This window comes from Arachis stenosperma, chromosome 6, assembly GCF_014773155.1.
Source record: "Arachis stenosperma cultivar V10309 chromosome 6, arast.V10309.gnm1.PFL2, whole genome shotgun sequence".
In the NCBI taxonomy this organism is placed as follows: domain Eukaryota; kingdom Viridiplantae; phylum Streptophyta; class Magnoliopsida; order Fabales; family Fabaceae; genus Arachis; species Arachis stenosperma.
Window position 1 is genome coordinate 6039434 of NC_080382.1, and position 21464 is coordinate 6060897.

A 21464-nucleotide genomic window follows, 5' to 3' on the forward strand; every position below is an offset into this window, starting at 1 on the left:
TTCCAGGCCATCTCTATTATATATAGATCTCTCCTCTCTTGCCATAGTCGCTTGGCTGGAGTTATTTTAAACCTATTTTCTTTTTGATTCGTTTATGCAAAAAAAAAAAGCTAATTTTATGATATTTAATTTGTTTAACTTTTTTTATGTAAAAATTAAATGTTCAAAATTTATTAAATATTATTCATTTATCTTTTTGATAAATTAGGCACCATATTAAAAGTAAAGTAGCAATTATCATACAAAAAATCTTTACTATTATCGATTGTTTTCTCTATTTTTTTCTTTTTTTTTTGTTAGTGTTATCGATTTTGCTAGTTGTTGTCGTTATTTTACCACTTTTCTCTCTTAAACGGCATTATCATTCGAGTCTTTCACAACATTCTCGATTTGATAGATGATTAATTCGTAGCGAATCTCAACTCTATTTAAGGTTTGTTACTGGATAATAAATTATTGCATACACAAGTCAAAGTTTAAATTTCTAACATTTTCTTAAGTGGACGAATAAGTTAATTACTTTATTAACCCAAATTTGTTTATCTAATATTTTAATAAGAAGACGTCTTCAGCAGTCTCCTAACTAAAACAATGTTTAAATAATTTTTAAAAAATTAATTTTAATATACTATCAATATAAAATAATTTTATACATGTATTTAATTACAATATCACGTCAATAAAAAAAAATTTTTTACAATGATCACATAAATATATAAATTCAAAAGAACGAATGTTATTCTATAAATGTATTAAAATTAAACTAAAAAATGTTTAAAATGTAACTCAAACATAAGCATAAAAGTGTATTGAACTATTGATTAACTTAGTAGTGCTACTAAACAAAACATATTTGATCGTTCGAGTAAAATGTTAATTATAATAAAGAGAAAAAGATAAATTGATCCCTAATTTTTGGATCAGCGAATATTTAAATCTTTTAGAATTTAAAAATACATTTAAGTTTCTAACTTTTTCAAAATCTGGACACATTGATCTCTGGATTTAATTTATCCCATTTTAAAAACTCTTTTATATGTACATCCGTATCAACTAGGTCAATATAACAGGAGTCATGTTTAATTTTTTCGTTAAGTTTGACAGACTCAAGTGAATATGAAAGATCTATATGTCCAAATTATAAAAAAAAATCAGATATGTATTTTTAAATTTTTAAAAATTTAAATGTTTACGAATCAAAAAGTCAATGATCTATTTATCCATTTTTCGCTAATAAATAAGTGGACGCATCTTACTGATGATGATGAGAAGGCATAGACGGAGGCCTTGGCAGAGGTGGCAAAGCCTTGGGTTGAGGTATCCATGGAAATAATGGATCTATCTCTGGAAGTGGACGGGGACGGAGGCGGTGTCGGCGGATGGCATTCGGAGCACGATCGCGACGCCGACGGCGGGGAGGAGGAGGAGGAGCATGAGCATGATTTGCGCTAGGATAATATCTAAGTGAATGAGTAGTATTATTGCAATTCGTTTTAACTTTAGGAATCCGCCACTGAAAGTCATAGGAGCCAGCACTTATTGAACCTTCTAATTCATCAAACACCATATTATTATGTGTTCCAATTTTTTTCTCTAATAGATAAAATAAAAATAAAGAAGAAAAAGTGTTAAGATTGTAGCTGTGGTTAAAACTAAACTTTTTAATTAATTTTTAAAAAATAAAGTTTTTTCCAAGATAAGAAAAAAAGGCATATGATCATGAAAAATATATATGATTTATTAGGAGAATTTAGAAAGTAGAGTAAACTAACCTTCGGACTGTTCATCACTAAAGACTAGACAAGATAAGAGAAAAGCAAGAAAAACTAAAGAAAAATGAGCGTTTGGGTTAGTCATATGCTCAATCATTGGCCAGGCAAATTAGAAAAGAAGAAAAAGAAAACAAAAATTAAAGATACAAAAGAAAAAATTGTATGAAATGTAGTGATCGGATACCCTTATATATATAAAATAATAACAATATAAATGCATGGTAGCTACATTAAAGGGATCATAATGCAAAGATGCATACTTTCTTGGCCAATATAAAAAGCCAAGAGTTAAGTGTATATAAGAAATTTATTAGGTTAATTTCCTTATCATTGATATTACGTAAAAAAAAAAAAGTTACTCGGCTATTAGTTTTAGTCGTTAACTCAATTTTTTTAGTTTAGTATTTTAATAATAAATTTTAATTTATATTTTTAAATATTAATGACTAATTAATAACAAAAAAAATACATTTTAATAATCTTCTAACATTTTTTTTACATGAAAATATATAGCAGGTGAAGTTTTAGTGGAAAGTGATTGTTTTATTGAACCTAGTTATGAGAAATGATTAATCATGTATTAATATTTTTATTTTGGTGATGCTATACATGTATAAGCGTTTTTATAAACAATTTTAATTAAATTGACGCTAGTCCAACGAGAAAAGAAAGGCGCACATACGTTATCACTTTTCCTTTTTCATGTTTTCTGCCGTATATAAATTTTAGTTACAGAATAAAAAAATTTATTGATATAACACAAAAGTTTTGTATATAACACAAACTTATCGATAAAGATAGTATAAAAATTTTTGTATATAATACATAAATTTTAACTGTAAGTGTATTTTGTTAGTTGAGTAAGTTAATATTATTGGTATGTGGTTTTTCAAAATTTTTTGTACTGCACATTAAAATTTGAAAAAATTCATGATTCAATGGGTTAAAATTCATGATAATAATTCAATAATAATAAACTTGATAATTAGATACTCTATTAGTATAATACAGAGTATTATCTATTTATAAGTAATGACTAAGTCACAAAATAATATAATTAATATCTTATTATTAACAAGAGTATTAATCAATATCAATATAATTAATATTTAAATATTTTAATATTCTCTAATAAAAGCAGTAACTAATAAAAAATTTATGAAAATTAAGATGCAGACGAAACCACTGAAACTTAAATGTAAATTAAACCATCGAAACGCATGGGTATTTTGCGGCGGTTCTGGGGCATATATTGTGGCGATTTTTAACCGCCGCCAAAAATGTTGTGGCGGTTAAACCAAACACGGAAAGATGGCCATGGGCAAACGGTTAGCGACAGTTTTAACTAACCGCTGGAATAATTGCTGCGTAATAAAAATAGTTTTGTGGCGGTTACAAACCCCCGCTAAATGGCAGGAAATTGAAAACGGCATTCATTTTGCGGCGGATGAAAACCGCCGCTAAATGCCAGAAAAATACAATATGCATATTTTGCGGCAGTTAGAAATCGACGCCAAATTCATGATTTCCATTAAAATTCTAGCTTTTTTATTATTTTGCCTCTTTTAAAATAGTATGTTTATTCAACTTTATTTTATTAGTTACCGATTAATTTAAAGAACTTCAAACCAAATAAAACAATCAAATAACATAACAAATCAAATTATATATATGCAAACATAACTTATATAAAGAGATTGTCATGAGTGCTTGATTCAATATAAAGTAAAATTTCATAATTTGAAGAAAATAAACATAAAGTATTAAACTAACTTAAATTCAATAGTATCTAATAACATTGATTAAAAGTAATTATTTTTGTTGGGGTCATAATCGCTAGATAAAATTACTGAAATTGATACAAATAAAATTGTCCGAAAAGAGGTGAATTGTTAGAACGGAATACAAATAAAAATGTCAAAATATAGAACAAACTATTAAAATATAATGAATATAAAAAAATGCAAATATGAAACTGTATGAAAATATGATAAAAATAAAATTGCAAAAATTTGATGCACAAACAAAAGTTTAACAAAAATGTAAATAATACTCTTACGAAAGAAGTTTAAGCATAAGAAAAACTTAAAAAGTTTAAGGAGCGAAGATACCATTTTAATGCCATATTATTAGTATTTAGGATAATAACTCAAAAATAATAAATTTGATAATCATGCCTACTAATATGCCGTAATAACACAATATTATTCCTTAAAAAATTACCATAATACAATCCTTAAAAAATTCAATAAAAAATTAACGTAATGTAACACAATCAAAAGTTTTAAACACAATTTAATATAATTCATACAAACATTAAATACTAAACATGGTAACTTATAACTTTTATATAATAAACAAATGTATTTTAGTAAATTTTCACTTCGTCGAAAATTTGCGGATTCTCATAGTGTAGGTACCTCTATCCCTATCTTAGTTTTTATTTATTCGTGAAAGCGAGTTTCTGTTTCTATAGAATTTTTGCAGGTTCCTATTTAAGGTTTGTTTTGGTGAATTTTTAAGAAAAGAATTTTTTTTAATTTATTTTTTTTAGAAAATCTTATAAAAAATAAAAATAATTTTATGTAATTTAGATATTTTATACAAAAAAAATTTTTATTTATCAATTATGTTTAGGTATAATAATATAAAAGTACTTTTTTATTTATTTATTAATTGAAAACATCTTTTTTTTTTAAGAAAAAAGATCTTTTAAAAAAAGATGTAAATTACAACTTCTCAAAAAAAAGTTTTTTTATTTTTTTAGTACTTTTACTTTTAGTACTAAAAATTTATCAAAGACGCTAAAAAATAAAAAAGATATTTTTTCATTGAAAAAGATCTTTTTTATTAAAATAATGGCACTCAAATAAGTACTAACCATCACGAATAATTCCAATGAATACCCACTTCTACAAGTATTTTTGTCATTTCTAATTTTTTTACTTGTGTTTGCAACTTTAAAAAATTAATAGCACTTTTGAAAATAAATACGAAGATAATACCCTTTAAAGATTTAACTTATATTTATCAAAATTAAAAATTTTAGGTTGATGAGTTTGGAAAACTCTAAATTAAATTAATGATAACTAAATATTATTAATATAATTAATTACAAAATTATTAATTTGATTTTGTTTCATATGTGTTAATTAAATAATTTTGCTGTGCAGATTTTGCTATTGGGCCAAAAAATAGCAAGCCCAAGATGTTGAAAGAGAATCAACATTAGTTATAAAAATGTTAAATATTGTGCCTGAATTGTTATTACTCTTGTTGGGCCAAATTTAATTATTAGCCCAAATCAACTTTAAAGAAAAGATCCACTGGCTTGGTTCGAAATCAAAGAAAAAGAAAATGGGGCACAATATTTTTCTTTACTCATTTAACATAATCCATTTTCTTTAAACTACTGCATGCTTTCAATGGATCCCACATCCTTTATTTGGTGGAATTCAAATTTTTATTAAGAGGAATTAATGTAGACTTTGGAACCATAAAAGAGAAAGAGAAATTGATTTGATGGCAACTTAATGATGATCCACGCCACTCAAAGCAAGAGGGAAGTAAAATTAATTCATTTTAATTCATTTGTTCAAATCCATTGAATGCTTTTCTTTCTACTCTATCTTCTCTCTCAAACTTTTGGTCACTTTTCTGTCAGAAAGAAAAATAAAAAAACAAACTATCAGAAAAAGAAGTGAAGAAGCTAGAAGCAAGCAAAGAACCATTGTGATGATGGCATCAAGAAAAAAAAATCTGAGGTATAGAGTGACTAAGATCTTTACCACAAAAGGTAAGATGTGGTGAAGTAAGCTTAAGCCTTACATAACCAAAAATGGAAGAAGATCAATTCGGTCAGAAGAAGAAAATTCTTGGAGGCATGGCTCGTCTCTGCTTTTGATCAACCACCACAGCAGGTAGCTACAGTAGCTACGTGATGGAAGAGGCAGAAGTTAGAGCAGATGGAGATATCATCATCAAGAACGCATCAAGGGCTAGGAATCCTTCTTGGAGTGCGAGTCAAGATGGAAGGCTCGGATTGATGAAGTTTGGTGACAAGGGAAGACACATAGGTAATTGCATGTTGGGTTTTACATTCAGTTATCTCTACTCTCTCTTTGGCCGAACCGGTTTTTGCATGAAGAATAAGAAGATTAGCTTGGACCAAGAGTTTCAACCGTGGAGGCTTCCCCTTTTATAAATAAGGGAGAACAGGCAGGGCTTGAAGCAAGGAAAAGAGTGAAAGCACAGTGTTCTCATAGCTACCTAAGCTAACAGAAGTTCTTCTCCTTCAATGTTTTTCATTTTGTAATTTTCTGTTTAATTTTGTCTGTTTTGAGTCTCATGAAAAAAGGCAAACAGTGAGGTTTGTAAGAAAAAACCAATTAAAAGAAAAAGTTATAAATGTCCTTAGAGGTCCTTTGTACATCTATGTTGTGTTTCATAATTCTGTGGGAATCCCCTTGCAAGTTAGGTTAGCACTTAGCAGTTGAAAGCTTGGTGGGTTACCAAGTCAAGTTCAGGATTAGGTTAGATTCTGGACTTGTCCCAGATAGAAAGGGTAGTTCCTAGGAAGAATTGGTGTATGTAATCATGATTATTGTGAAATTTCATCATTGTTGTGATGGAGACTGGATGTAGGCTGCATTGCACGTAGCAGCTAAACCAGGATATATCTTGGTGTAATTTTCTCTCTCTTCTACTCCATTTCTGTTTCTACTGCATAGGAGACAAAACTGAAAAATATCTCGTGGCTGGTTACGAGACAAAAAGAAAAAGTCTCTTGACTAGGCATGAGACAAAAACAAGAAATATCTCCTCAAACATTCTAAAAGGCAGCAAGTGTTATTAAGCGAAAAAGGGGCTAAGATTCAACCCCCCTTCTCTTAGCCACTGATAAATCATCAATTGGTATCAGAACTTGGTCTCAAAGTGATCAAGCTTTGCAGCTTGGAGAAAAGATCCAGATGGCAGAGAACAGTGGCTCAAACCTGGTGTCCTCAAAGAGATCAAGATTTGTAGTATTGGGGGTATATTTGACGCAAATCGAAAACTTTTGAGACAAAATTAAAACAAAATAAAACTTAGGAATATTTTTGAAATTTTTGCTAAATTTTAAGAACAAAAAATATACTTTACCTAAAATTTTAATATAACTTATATATTAACAACTATCTAAATTTTCCTTATATTTATGCCAATTATAATTTTTTTAAATTTTAAGTTATTTTTTTATCAAATATAATAATTATTGGCTTGTTATTTATGTTTATTAAAAAATTATATTTAATTTAATATAATTTACTAAACATAAAAATACTACAATTTTTATATTATCTTTTAAAAGTTGATGTTGATAAATTATTTTTAAAAAGTACAAATTTTACAAATTTGAATAAATGGAAACATCTTTTCACAAAATTTTTATTGGATATATTTGATGCTAAAAAAAAGTTATGTTGGACATTATTTCATGAAATAATCGTTCAGCAATTATTATAGAATGAAATAGTTACAAATGTAATATATATAGAGCATTTAAACCTATACTATACTCGTGATTAATATATATTGATATAGAGAATAATATGCATCCAATGATCCAATCATCAAATTCTGAAGGTCCTTCATAGTTCCCTGTATATTCATCAATTAATTATCATAGTTAGAATATACTCAAATTTACATATTTTATGAAAACATTAGATTAAAAGTTTAATTTTCTTGACAACTCATCAAAATATTCTAAACATGGGACGGACATGTTCAAATAATTAAAATTAGTGAATCAAACTTGGCACGTTAGTTTTTCAATGGGTAAGGTTAGAGAGATAATAATATAAAGAATAAAGTATCGTTTTTGTTCCCAACGTTTGGGGTAAGTCCTATTTGTATCCTTAACGTTTAAATCGTTCTATTTGTATCCCTAACGTTTATAAAAGTGATTCAATGTTATCCTACTATCAATTATACTAACAAATCAGATTATATTTTTCAATTATTCTTACTTGGATGTATTCATTCTCAATTAGGTTTCACTTGAATGTGTTCGATTTTAATATTATACCCATTATTTGTATTTAGATTCAATTATGTCCCTAGAAAAGTGAATCATGTAAATGTTGTAGGAATTAGTTTCAACTTTTGATGAGCTATTTTTCGGAGTGGAAAGCGTTCATGATGTGTAATTGACGGCAGGATAACATTCAGTGACAGACCCAGAAAATTTTAAGAGTGAGGGCAAAAATATATATCTTAAAATAACTTTCGTCGAACATTATTAATTATATTAAAAATATAATAGAGATATAAAATTTAAAAAGAGTTAGTGAATACTTTCATTCTTAAAATACTATTTATTATATATAATTTATAAAAAAATGTTTTTATTTCTAAAATTTAAACTTAAAATATTTTAATTAAATTATAAATAATTTTTCATCATAACTAATTTTATTTTTGTGTACTTTTATATACATTTAATAATAAAAGATTGAACCGACACATTAGCGCCTATTAATACACTAATATTTATAATTTGAAACTATAATTATATGTAAATACCATAAAAAAAACCTATATATGAAAAATAAGTTTATATCAAATAATGAAAACTTAATTTACAATTATTTTTCTCTCTTTCTTTTTGAAATAATTAATTTTTTATATATTTTTTAATTTAATTTTTATATACTGTTAGATTAAAAAATTTATACATCTATTTAATTATGTATTGTAATTTAAAAATATCTTTTACATTCATCATCGCATAAATAATTATCTAAAAGAATAAATATAATCAAATAATTATGTAAAAAATATACATATTTTAATATATTAAAATTAACTTTCATACTTTTAAATAATTGTTCTACTACTCATTATAATTTTTAAATATTAATTACCTCACATTGAATTGGGAAGTTTATTTTTTATAATATTTATAACATAAGATACTTTTTAATCTAAAATAGTTATTATAAGCAAGATTATTTAAAAGACAAAATTAAAAAATATTATATAATTTTAAAATAAAGAATATTAATTAATAGATAAATATTATTTTTTCTTATCTCAACTAATTTTTAAGACAAAAAAAATTGATAATTTTATTTATATTTAAAAAAATAGATATTTAGTTTAGTAATTAACGAGTTGATTGAATTTAAAAAATTATATTATCACTGTTTATTAATTTTTTTATTGAGTTAATTTATTTATTTATTTTTAATTTTGATATTAAATCAAATTTAACAAAATAAATATTGTTATACGTTAAATTTAATAAAAAATATTTTTAATATAAATCTCAAAATAAAATTTTATAAATTTTTGTGGGACAAAACTAAATTACATTAAAATAAATATATTAATTTATATAATTTTTTTACACCTAGTGGGGGCAAGTGCCCCCCTAGGTCCGTCCCTGATAACATTGAATCACTTTTACAAACGTTAGGGATACAAATAGGACGATTTAAACATTAGAGACACAGATAGAATTTATCCCAAACGTTGGAGACAAAAACGATACTTTACTCTATTGCATTTAATATTATTCAATTATTGTAACATTAGTTAAAAAATAAATAAAATAAACAGTAATTAAAAATGTAAAAAAAATTAGACTATTTTAGACTGATTTTTTTTGTTTCTTAAATATTTTTGTAATATATTCTGAAAAGAACAATGAGATATATATGTCTGCAAATTAATAAGTATAGTTAGTAGTGATTAAATAAGTGTTAATAGAAATAATATATTAAAAAAGGACTGAATTAGTCATGCGTTACAAATTTTTGAAATTTTGAAATAAAACTTTTATAAATTATTTAAGATACCAAACCACAAATTCAAAATTATTTTAAATCACTATTTTTGTTTTTTGATAATGATATCAAGAATATTGTTCAATTTTAATTTCCTTACATCATTGAATAGAAATTCAAAAATTAAAGCATATATAGAGCCTATTTTAATTAAGATGATATATAACCTACTTTTATGATATAAACTCAGGTGCAGTCGACTTCACGTGAAGTTGATAGTTGAGAGCCATTAAATAAAAATTTAGTTAAATTAGTCAAATTATCAAACGACTCTCAACTATCAATTTCACATAAAGTCGACTGCACTTGAGTTTCCACCATTGATATACCTAATAAATATGTTGAAGCAACTTACCTAGCTAAGGGTAAGAGGGAGGTCTGGGCAAAGGTGGCAAGGCCCTGGGTTCAGGTACAAATGGAAAATCTTTTTCATTAATTTTATTCGGATTTGGACCATGGAATCGACGCCAACGCCGAGGAGGCGTTGGTGGAAGCGTTGGTGGAGGCGGAGGAGGACATGCCTTCTTTGGACAAGGCCGAGAACGTCGTGGCCAAGACGGAGGTAGAGGCGGAGACGGAGGCGAACGAACACGACGGGCACTAGGATGATAAAAAAAGCCACAAGGAGTATCCCTTTCACCAAAGTTACTTGATGTTGAACCTTCTAACTCACCAAACACCACATTATTTGTGGGAACTATTTTCTCTGTTATTATATATTTTTTTTAGAATAAGAAAGTGTTAATATTCTACACCAATATTTAGAATATTTAAATTGAAGTTAACAAATACATTTGTCCCAAATGATGAAAAGGCATCGAAGTTGAATGGCAATTTTGTTATGAACTAGGGAATTGCCAGTGAAATTAGCCATACTTGGATTAAATGTGAAATTAAAATCATATTTCAATTCTTTATTATTATTATTATTATTATTATTATTATTATTATTATTATTATTATTATTAATTGTGATAAATCCAATTTCAGACTTGTATATATATATTGGCAATTTTATGGTAATGTGTATTTATAGTTTTGTATGATAAGATCACTTATATTCACAATATAAATATTTGTGTATAATTATATAGCATGCACTATTTTTTTTTTAAAGCGAAAGTAATTGCATTAATTTAAAGGTATGCCGCTAAATTACATTAATTTAGGAAAGGGATACAAAGTTCAATATGAAATTAAAGAAATTGCAGTGAAATTCTTCCAAATAAAGTTATAAGTGGCTACACTAATAACTAATAAACTAAAAAATTAAAGAAAAATACATTAAAAAATTAAAAAACTTGTCTTTTATTCATTTCTTGACAAATTTTTCTTGCTGATAACAAAAATGATATAATGTCAAAATAATCAGTTTTTACTTATGATAAAATTATTTTATTAAAGTGCTATTTCTTGATAAAAAATTTTCTAATTTAAATAATATATAGTTTAAATATATATATATATATATATATATATATATATATATATCCCATTTCGATGATATTTACCGAACCAATACATGTCCACCTTATTTTTTGATCAAGTCAGAAACAAAAGAAAAGCAAAAAATATGAAATGTGCTAACGAAATATGAAAATTATATCATTTGCTGTGTATAATATATAGAAATTAAGAGAAATGTGATCTACTATACTTTTTTTAGTAAAATGTTTTTTGTTATATATATTTATTAAAAATATTTTTTACTATTTCAAAGACTTGAATAAAATTTTTTTTAATTAAATTATAAGATATTTATTATTTTAATTAATCTCACATATTTATTCTTATTACACACATTTAAAAAAAATATTCATATATAATACATGTTAATATAGATGGATAATAGCGGTGAAAAGAAAACTAACCTTGGGATAATTCATCACCAAAGACTTGGAAAGATAAGAGAAAACTAAAAAAAGCAAAAGATAAATAAGCTTTTGAGTTGTATATGATCACTGTGCTCATCATCGGAAACTCAAATAAAAAAATTAAAAAACAAATGAAGAAGAAGAAGAATATTTTTTTTTAAATAATATAGTGATCTAACAGAAATGCAGCTAAATACAAGGGATCATTATATAATGCAAAGATGCATACGAACTTGGCCAATATAAAAAGCCAAGAGTTAAGTATATATTACAAGAATACTATTTAAAATTTATAATAGGAAGAATATTCGGTTACCATTAATTATTCATTAGCCTTCAAATATATAATTAATTAATTAATGCCTATAGCTCGGAATATATGAAGGAAAATCAACAAGAAAAATCGTTTACAAAGGCCTTAAAAATGCGAAAAGATTTTTAAAAAATAATATAAAAGAGTTTAGAGATCTAATTTTATTCCAATTTTTTACATACATTTTTTACATAACTATTAAAATGTTTACACAACAAAAATTGGATAAAATACATATGCATTTATCAAATACAAAAATTTTTTTATTTATAAAATGTATGTTTGTGGTAAGGTCCCACATCAGTTGGAGAGGGGAACGAAGCATGCCTTATAAGGGTGTGGATACCTCTCCCTATCATGATGCATTTTGACGAGTGAGTGTGGGGGGTTTCAGTTATTATCCCTATCGTCAAAGGCAAAACTATGAGGTCTTGTGTGCCAAAGCGGACAATATCGTGAGCGCTGGGCTCCCTTAGGAGGTGCACATCGGTTGAGAAGGGGAACGAAGCATGCCTTATATGCTAGCGGATGATCTGAGCATTTTACTTTTGTCAAAACTAATCCTATCTTTTGAATTTGTTATTTTACTTTTTATGATTAGTTTTTGTCAAGGATGGAATTTTTTGAATACATCTTTAGTAGTTACCCCAAAATATTTTTCTTAATGTATAATAACTGTTCATACCCTGCCCCAATAATAAAGGCCTAGGTCCAAATGAAAGGCCTAGTCCAGAGGATTGAGCCTTGCTGAACGCCAACCTTCGCACTAAGAAGTCGGTGTTAAACCCGACTTACACCAAAGAAGTCGGAACAGAGAATAGCTGGCAGATAAGCACTCATTCAAATGAGTAACTGCCCCTAAATTCTCTCTAACTACTTTATCGAGCCATATCTTAACCTCCCTAAGATAGTGGGACGGTTAATACCCTAAAAATATGGCACTACTCCAACGGTGGTTATTGGCTCACCACTATAAATACACTAACTCCCCTCATGTATCTCTAAGCCCAATACTCTCTAGACCTGCTCACATCCTTGCTAACTTAGGCATCGGAGTGTCTTTGCAGGTACCACCCCCCATTCACTCACGTACACAAGTCGGAAGGAGGCTCCAGCGTGCAAACCAGCTCGGAGACTACCATCCACAGGCGATTGGGCCAACTAGCGCCATCCATTCTAGTAATCTCCGGTTACCTACCGTAACATTGACGCCGTTGCCGGGGAGCCGAGAGATCATCCATCGATGGCGGACAGATCCCACGAAGAAGGCCATGTGGAGACAGATTCTGAGCAAGAGAATCTGGACACAGGCAATAACGATGTGGACTTCACCCTCCACCAGGAAATTGATAATCAGCACAGAGAAGGCACCTCCGGAGTAAAGAACCTGAAGGTAAACTCCTCAGAAGGGCGCGAGTCCGAAAAAGAAGGACCACCCCATGTAACTGAACTCATGGGATTAGTCCACAGCCGCCTGGAACAGTTAGAACAAGAGCGGGAGCGACAAAAGGAAACTGAAAAGAGCCTGAAAGAGGAGATGGAACGACGAAAATAGTTAGAAAGAAAACTCTTAAAGTTAGAATCCTCCCTCAAAGGTCGCAACTCCCGGGACGAACAAGAAGAGCCACCCTTAGGTGGGGAGGATCCTTTCAGTGAGGACATAATGAGGGCAAAGGTTCCAAGGAACTTCAAAAGCCCTGATATGGACCTCTATGACGGAACCACAGACCCAAAGCATCACCTAAGCAACTTCAAAAGTCGGATGTACTTAGCTGACGCTTCCGACGCTATGCGATGCAAAGCCTTTCCGACCACTTTATCGAAAGCAGCGATGAAGTGGTTCGATAGCCTCCCCCCGAGGTCGGTTACTAGCTTTGAAGACCTCTCAAGGAAGTTTTTGATGAGGTTCTCGATCCAGAAGGACAAGGTGAAACATGCACCGAGCCTCCTGGGAATAAAACAGGAGGTCGGAGAATCTTTACGAGCCTATATGGAAAGGTTCAATAAAGCATGTTTGGAAATTCAAGACCTGCCCACAGAGGCAGTCATAATGGGGTTAGTCAACGGACTCAGAGAAGGTCCCTTCTCGCAATCCATATCTAAAAGACACCCCGTTTCTCTAAGTGATGTACAGGAAAGAGCTGAAAAGTACATCAACATAGAGGAAAACGCCAAATTAAGAGACCTGAGTTGGCGACCTGGGCCCCCTCCCTCAACAAAAGAGAGGGAAAGGAAAACCAAGAAAAAGGAAGAACTCGGTCTCGAGAGGCCAAGAAAATATCACTCTTATACTCCCCTAAAAGTCTCTATAGTGGATGTATACAGAGAGATTTGTAACACTGAAAGACTGCCACCCCCTAGACCCATTAAAAATAAAAAAGGGGGAAGCCGCAACGATTATTGCGAGTACCATAAAATATATGGTCACTCCACAAACGACTGTTACGACCTTAAAAATGTGATAGAAAAGCTGGCTAGAGAAGGTCGGCTTGATAGATATCTCATAGAAAGGTCGGACGGTCATGGGAAGAGAAAGCGAGACGATATGGATAGAAGAGACCCACCACCGCAGACACCAGAGAGACATATCCATATGATCTCAGGAGGGTTCGCGGGAGGGGGACTTACCAAATCCTCTCGCAAAAGACATCTCAAAAGAGTCTACCAGGTCGGGGAAGAGTCATCCGACCTCCCTACCATTTCGTTTACTAAAGAAGATGGGCAAGGAATAATCTCTGGACATGATGATCCAGTGGTAATAACTATGATCCTAGCCAATGCCCATCTCCACAGAACCCTAGTAGACCAAGGAAGCTCAGCGGACATCCTTTTTAAGCCCGCCTTTGATAAACTAGGGTTGGATGAGAAAGAATTAAGAGCCTACCCCGACACCCTATACGGATTAGGGGACACGCCAATAAAACCACTAGGATTTTTGCCCCTTCACACCACTTTTGGAAAAGGGGAAAAATCAAAGACTTTGAGTATAGACTTCATAGTCATTGATGTGGGGTCAGCATATAATGCTTTAATCGGCAGAGCTACCCTCAATCGACTTGGAGCAGTGGTATCCACTCCCCACCTCTGCATGAAATTCCCGACCTCAGCGGGAATCGCTACGGTAAAGGGAGACCAGAAATTGGCGAGGAAATGCTACAATGAAAGCCTAAATCTGAGAGGAAAGGGCAGAGAAGTTCATACGATAGAGCTCGGTGGTGCAAGGGCCAGAGAAGAGCTGCGACCACAACCGGGAGGAAAAACCGAGGAGATACAGGTCGGTAAAGAGGAAGGAAAAAATACTCATATAGGAGCCAACCTAGGGAAAACCCTAAAACAAGGATTGACTAAGCTCCTAAGAGATAACTCCGACCTCTTTGCCTGGAAGGCCTCAGACATGCCTGGGATAGACCCCGAGCTCATGTCCCACAAACTCTCGGTTTATCCGGGATCCTGACCTATACAGCAAGGAAGACGCAAGCTCGGCCCAGAACGAGCCCTAATAGTAGAAAAACAAGTACAGGCACTCCTGGAAGCTAGCTTCATCAGAGAAGTCAAGTACCCAACATGGCTAGCCAATGTAGTGCTAGTCAAAAAATAGAATGGCAAATGGAGAATGTGTGTCGACTATACCGACTTGAATAAAGCATGTCCCAAGGACCCTTATCCCCTACCAAGTATTGATACCCTAGTGGACTCCAGCTCGGGGTACCAATACTTATCATTTATGGACGCCTACTCGGGATATAATCAAATCCCGATGTATGAGCCCGACCAGGAGAAAACATCATTCATCACACCCAGAGCTAATTTCTGCTACGTGGTCATGCCATTCGGATTGAAGAATGCAGGAGCCACATATCAAATGTTGATGAATAAAGTGTTTTCCCCTCACCTGGGGAGTCTGATGGAAGTATACGTCGACGACATGCTGGTAAAGACCAAGAAAGAAGTCGACCTCTTGACAGACCTCTCTCAAGTCTTCGACACCATAAGGCTGCACGGGATGAGACTAAATCCCGCAAAGTGCGCCTTCACGGTGGAAGCGGGGAAATTTCTAGGGTTTATGCTAACACAAAGAGGGATCGAAGCCAATCCCGACAAGTGTAGAGCCATCCTAGAAATGAAAAGTCCGACTTGTTTGAGAGAAGTCCAGCAGCTGAATGGCCGACTTGCAGCCCTCTCCAGATTTTTGGCAGGGTCGGCACTGAAATCCCTTCCACTATTCTCCTTACTAAGAAAGGGATGCCAGTTCGAATGGACTCCTGAATGCGAGGAGGCGTTCCAGGAGTTCAAAAAGTTTTTAAGCCAACCTCCTATTCTAACCCGACCAGTATCTGGAAAAGACCTCGTCCTGTACTTATCCGTAGCGAACAAGGCTGTCTCATCGGCCTTGATAAGAGAAGACGAGGTCGGACAACATCCAGTTTACTTCATCAGTAAAGTTCTACAAGGCCCCGAACTAAGGTACCACAAACTAAAAAAGTTTGCCTACTCCTTAGTAATAGCCTCACGAAGGCTACGACCCTACTTTCAGGCTCATACAATAAGAGTCCGTACGAACCAACCCATGAAGCAAATCCTCCAAAAGACGGATGTTGCAGGGAGAATGGTCCAATGGGCAATAGAGCTCTCCGAGTTCGACTTAAGATATGAAACTCGGACCGCGATCAAAGCCCAATGCCTCGCCGACTTCGTTGCAGAATACGTAGGGGATCAGGAGGAAAAACCAACTACATGGGAACTCTATGTAGACGGATCCTCCAACAAAACAGGAAGCGGCGCATGCATAATATTGGTAGATGAAAGAGGAACCCAGATAGAAGTTTCCTTAAAATTTGAATTCCCAGCTTCAAATAATCAGGCAGAATATGAAGCCTTGATTGCTGGATTGAAGCTAGCAGAAGAAGTCGGTGCTACAAAGGTGATGATATACAGCGACTCGCAAGTGGTGACCTCCCAAATAAGCGGAGAATATCAGGCAAAGAACCCTAATATGAAGAGGTACTTGTAGAAAACTTTGGAGCACCTTGGGCGCTTTGCAGAAACCGAGGTCAAACACATAACTCGGGATCTAAACAGCAGAGCGGACGCCCTATCCAAATTAGCAAGTACCAAACCAGGAGGGAACAACAGAAGCCTGATCCAAGAAACCCTCCAGGAACCCTCAGTAGTAAAAGTAGAAGACAAACAAGAAGTACTTGAAGTAGTCGGTTTAAACCTCGGATGGATGAACCCCTTAGTCGAATACATGAAATTCGACATCCTCCCTGAAGAGGAGAAAGAGGCTAAAAAGATCCGAAGGGAAGCACAACACTACACCTTGGTGAGAAATATTCTCTACAGAAGGGGGATATCAACACCACTATTAAAGTGTGTACCGACCTCGAGAACTGCCGAGGTGTTGGAGGAAGTACATAGTGGAATCTGCGGAAACCATCTCGGAGCAAGGTAACTAGCCAGGAAAGTAATCCGAGCTGGATTCTATTGGCCAACCTTGCAGAAAGATGCCACAGAATTCGTGAAAAAGTGTCAACCATGCCAGATGCATGCAAATTTCCACGTGGCTCCACCAGAAGAGCTTATCAGTATCACTTCTCCATGGCCTTTTGCAAAATGGGGAATGGATTTGTTGGGTCCTTTTCCCCAAGCGCCAGGACAAGTCAAATACCTGATCGTGGGAATAGATTATTTCACAAAGTGGATAGAAGCAGAACCATTGGCCACCATCACCGCTCAAAGAAGTCGGAGGTTCCTCTACAAAAATATCATCACAAGATATGGGATACCTTATTCCATCACTACGGATAATGGAACCCAATTCACCGATGCTACCTTCAGAAGCTTGGTAGCCAGTATGAAAATCAAACACCAGTTCACCTCGGTGGAGCACCCACAAGCCAATGGGCAAGCCGAGGCAGCCAACAAAATCATACTGGCAGGGCTAAAGAAGAGATTGCAGGAAGCAAAAGGAGCTTGGGCTGAAGAGCTCCCTCAAGTGCTATGGGCTTACAGGACAACGCCCCAATCCGCCACTGGAGAAACACCCTTCCGGCTAGTCTATGGTGTAGAGGCAATGATACCAATAGAAATCAATGAGCAAAGCCCAAGGGTAATTCTCCATGACGAGATCGGAAACATACAGGGGCACAAAGAAGAGCTCGACTTGCTCCCCGAAGTCCGAGAAGATGCCTAGATAAGAGAAGCAGCGTTGAAGCAAAGGATGACTACAAGGTACAACAAAAAAGTCATTCGAAGAACATTTGCTCCGGATGACTTGATCAGAAACGACATCGGAGTCAACAAATCAGGAGAAGGAAAGCTCGCCGCAAATTGGAAGGGACCATACAAAGTTAATGAAGTTTTAGGAAAAGGTTATTATAAAGTAACCGACCTGAACGGCACTGAGTTCCCAAGGTCGTGGCATGCTTGTAATATGTAAAGGTACTACAGTTAAAAGCGAACTCTACTCCCTGATGTACTCTTTTCCCAACTTCATAATTTTTTCCCAAAAGGGTTTTTTCTGGAGAAGGGTTTTTAACGAGGCATCATAGTAGAGGCTAAGGGAAAAAAGGATACTAAAACCCTTAGTAGCAAGAAGGTACCTCCCCAATTAATAAAGATCTTTTTCATCTACAATATCTCTTATAAAGTCCTTTTTATTTTCTAAATCTTTCTACGAAACGCGCCGACTTAAGCTCGACAAAACGTGAAAATCCCATGAACCGACCTAGATGGTCGTCAGGATAAAACGACGAGGTACAAGTCGGTGTAAAGAGGTTATATGAGTTGATTGTAAAAAACTCGGGAACAATCCGACTCATAAGTCGAAATGAGAACCCGAGTAGAAAAGCTCGGAAATACTTCGACCCGTAAATCGGAGTGAAGGACCGAGTAGAACAAAAACGCATCGCAAAAATAACCTAAGTCATAAGAACTCACTAGAGCGAAGTTGAGTATAAGGGATAATAAAAAGAGATTGAAAAACCTAGGAAAAAGTTTAAAGGCTGTCTCAAAAGTCCTTAAACAAAAGGCTCAGAAAAACAAACAAGCCAAAGGGAAAGGTTTTCAAGAAAAGATCAAGGGGACTTCGGAAAATCAAAAAAGCATATACGCACATGGTAACTCAAACCCTTATCCAAAAAAGGGTATTTATTTTGTTAAGTTAAAACCCTTATTAAAAAGGGTACTCATAAAATATTTTGTTTACTGCCTTAAAAGGCCAAAAGAAATTGTTCAATCAACACCACCAACCAGAAATAAATAAAGAGTTTAAAAAAGGGGGGGCCCACAGGCCGGACCCCCAAATAGCCACTAATCATTTTTTAGAGGAAGGATCACCACCACCAGAGTCAGGAGGAGCGCCACCAGAGGCATCCATGGGAGATGAAGAGATAGGAGGATCTACTGAAGAACTCGGAGCGTCTTTAGAACGAGGAGGGGACTCAATAATTCTCTGCCTCCGAGTCTTCAATTCTGACTCGGAAATGATTACGGGGGCAGGAGGATCCACAATGGCACCATCAATAACAACTTTGTCAGGATGTAAAGGAGAAAGATCCAAGTCGGGAGCAATAACTCTGACTTGCTCCAGGAAGATCCTCTAAGACTCCTCGGCGCCATCAGCAATAGAGTCCTCCAACTCATCATATGCCTTCCGAGAATTCAGCAGATCATTCTTCACAGACACAAGATCATTGAATAAACTTTGATAGCTGGCCTGCGCTGTTTTCCTCAACTCCATCTCCATGTTGCATTGGGCCTGCAAAACCTTCCCTTTCTCCCGGAAGGTATCTCTCTCCTCCCTCAGCTTGGCGATTTCCTTCTTCAACTCTCCCTCATGCTCTTGATATGAACGAAGCCTTCCTTCCAGCTCCTCGACCCTCGAGGTCATCCCTAAAGAGCTGAGAGGAGCCTTCTCGAAAATATCCAAGAGTTTGCCACAGACCACCGCCGCTTTGAGACTCTCCTCGATCATAGTGGTAAGGTGGCTCCGAACGGACATATCATCCTTATACGAGCATGAGGATAGATATTCTTTCGGACGAATGCAATAGCATCCGCCTTAACCTCACCAGAAGAGCCAGACTCTAAGGTCTTGCGCTTCTTTGGATCAGGGGAAGGTCGGACGACGGGGGGCGGCTGAGAGGGAGCGGAAGAAGAAATCACAATGGGCTTGGAAAGAGTCCCAACGTTCCGAGGAGGAGGAGGAGGAGAGATAACCCTGGCACCACCAGTCCGAGCGCGAGACTTGGCTTTGGCCTCCTGGACTCTCTGGAAAGATTCCTGAGCGTTTGTCTTTGCCATTTCTGAAAAAAGAAAACAATAGCTAAGGAATCAAACAAGTCGGAATGATCAGTTAACAAGTCGGGAATCTAACAAACTAGAGAAAGCTACCTAGCTGTGCTTGGATAAAGGTCGGAGACCCTTGGAGAAACTTTTTAGTATCCAAGTATGGGGCTCTCCCCCACACTTCTCGGAGGAACCCCACAATGGCAGCCTCTACTTCATCCAGGTCATCCAGACCATATTTCTCACAAGGAGAGGCCTCCAGCCAATATAAGGAAAAGCGAGGAGAAGAGTTATCATCCAGAAAAAAGGGGTGGTGACCCTCTACAGCTTGCACTTTGAAAAAATAATTTTTGAAGTCATGGAAGGATTCGTCAAAAAGGGTGAAAATTCTCCGGCCTCGTATGGCTCGGAAAGACACCCATTGCTGCTTGTTGTTTAGCCCACTAAAGGGCTTAGTCATGTGGAAAAGAAAAAAGAAAATCCTCAAAGAGGTCGGAAAGTCCAAAGCGTGACTAATAAATTGATAAATTTTCAGAAAACCCCAAGAATTGGGGTGAAGTTGGGTAGGGGCAACTCGACAGTGGTGCAAAACAGACATCTCAAAATCCGAAAAAGGAAGAAAGACACCCAAACGGGTGATCATACATTCATACATAAAGAAAAAATGAGAGGCCGCCTCATTGGCCCTTCCAAAACAAACCCGGTCTTCTGGACCCGGGACTACCAACTCATACTTTGGCTCGTCATCCTCAGAAACACAAATCCTGTGATGAGTACGAAGATGAGTAATAAACTCAGCATCGACCAAGGATTCCTCCCCCAGGACTGTGACATCAACCCATTGGGAAAGAGCTTCTACAGAAGACATTTTTCTAAAAATACGATGAAAACCTACAAAGGAAAAAGGAAAAAGAATAAAAAACGAGAGTCCCTAAGGGGATACGAAAGCCTACAACGTCACTTCTCCCCCTCCAAAGAAAATAAAAGCATGCAAACACAAAGCATGTCATAAAAGTAAACGCTAACCTTTGTCCAAAAGCGAAGGTTGGAAGAAGCAGAGGTCTCCAAACGCAAGAATGAAGCACGAACAAAGCAAGAAGAAATTTGAAAAATTGCAGAAACGAAAAAATGAAAGAGAGGGAAAGTATTTATAAACATACTAAGGGGCATAATGGTAAAAGCGGGGCAGTCATTAATGAGAATGCACCGTTACCAAAGTCTACGCACATCCCTAACGGACACGACGCTTGATTAGACGTAACTGTCAGAACCGAAAAGACACGGAAAGTCACGTCGGTTTCAGAAAATCACGTCGGTCCTCCAACAAGTCGACTACGACCCCGAGTAAAATACTCGAACCCAAGCCTTATAAAGATCTTGGGCT

General features: G+C 34.4%; 1 protein-coding gene and 1 long non-coding RNA gene across 3 annotated transcripts; both read right to left on the reverse strand.

Annotated features, from left to right (window-relative positions):
* Positions 1-1237: 1237 nt before the first annotated feature.
* On the reverse strand, positions 1238-1865 carry LOC130933083 (uncharacterized). 2 transcript variants are annotated; one of them, XM_057862593.1, is made up of 2 exons: positions 1773-1865; positions 1238-1545 (listed from the first exon to the last, which is right to left on the reverse strand). In XM_057862593.1, the coding sequence occupies exons 1-2, from the start codon at positions 1855-1857 to the stop codon at positions 1253-1255; spliced, it is 378 nt and encodes a 125-aa protein (XP_057718576.1). In that variant the 5' UTR covers positions 1858-1865; the 3' UTR covers positions 1238-1252. The 2 variants fall into 2 exon arrangements, with proteins under 2 accessions (XP_057718576.1, XP_057718575.1); XM_057862592.1 differs by having other exon boundaries at positions 1238-1548.
* Positions 1866-7324: 5459 nt separating this feature from the next.
* Positions 7325-11546, reverse strand: LOC130932796 (uncharacterized). Its single transcript, XR_009067531.1, has 3 exons — positions 11476-11546; positions 9960-10310; positions 7325-7412 (listed from the first exon to the last, which is right to left on the reverse strand). It is a non-coding gene; the product is annotated as an uncharacterized LOC130932796 (long non-coding RNA).
* Positions 11547-21464: the final 9918 nt, after the last annotated feature.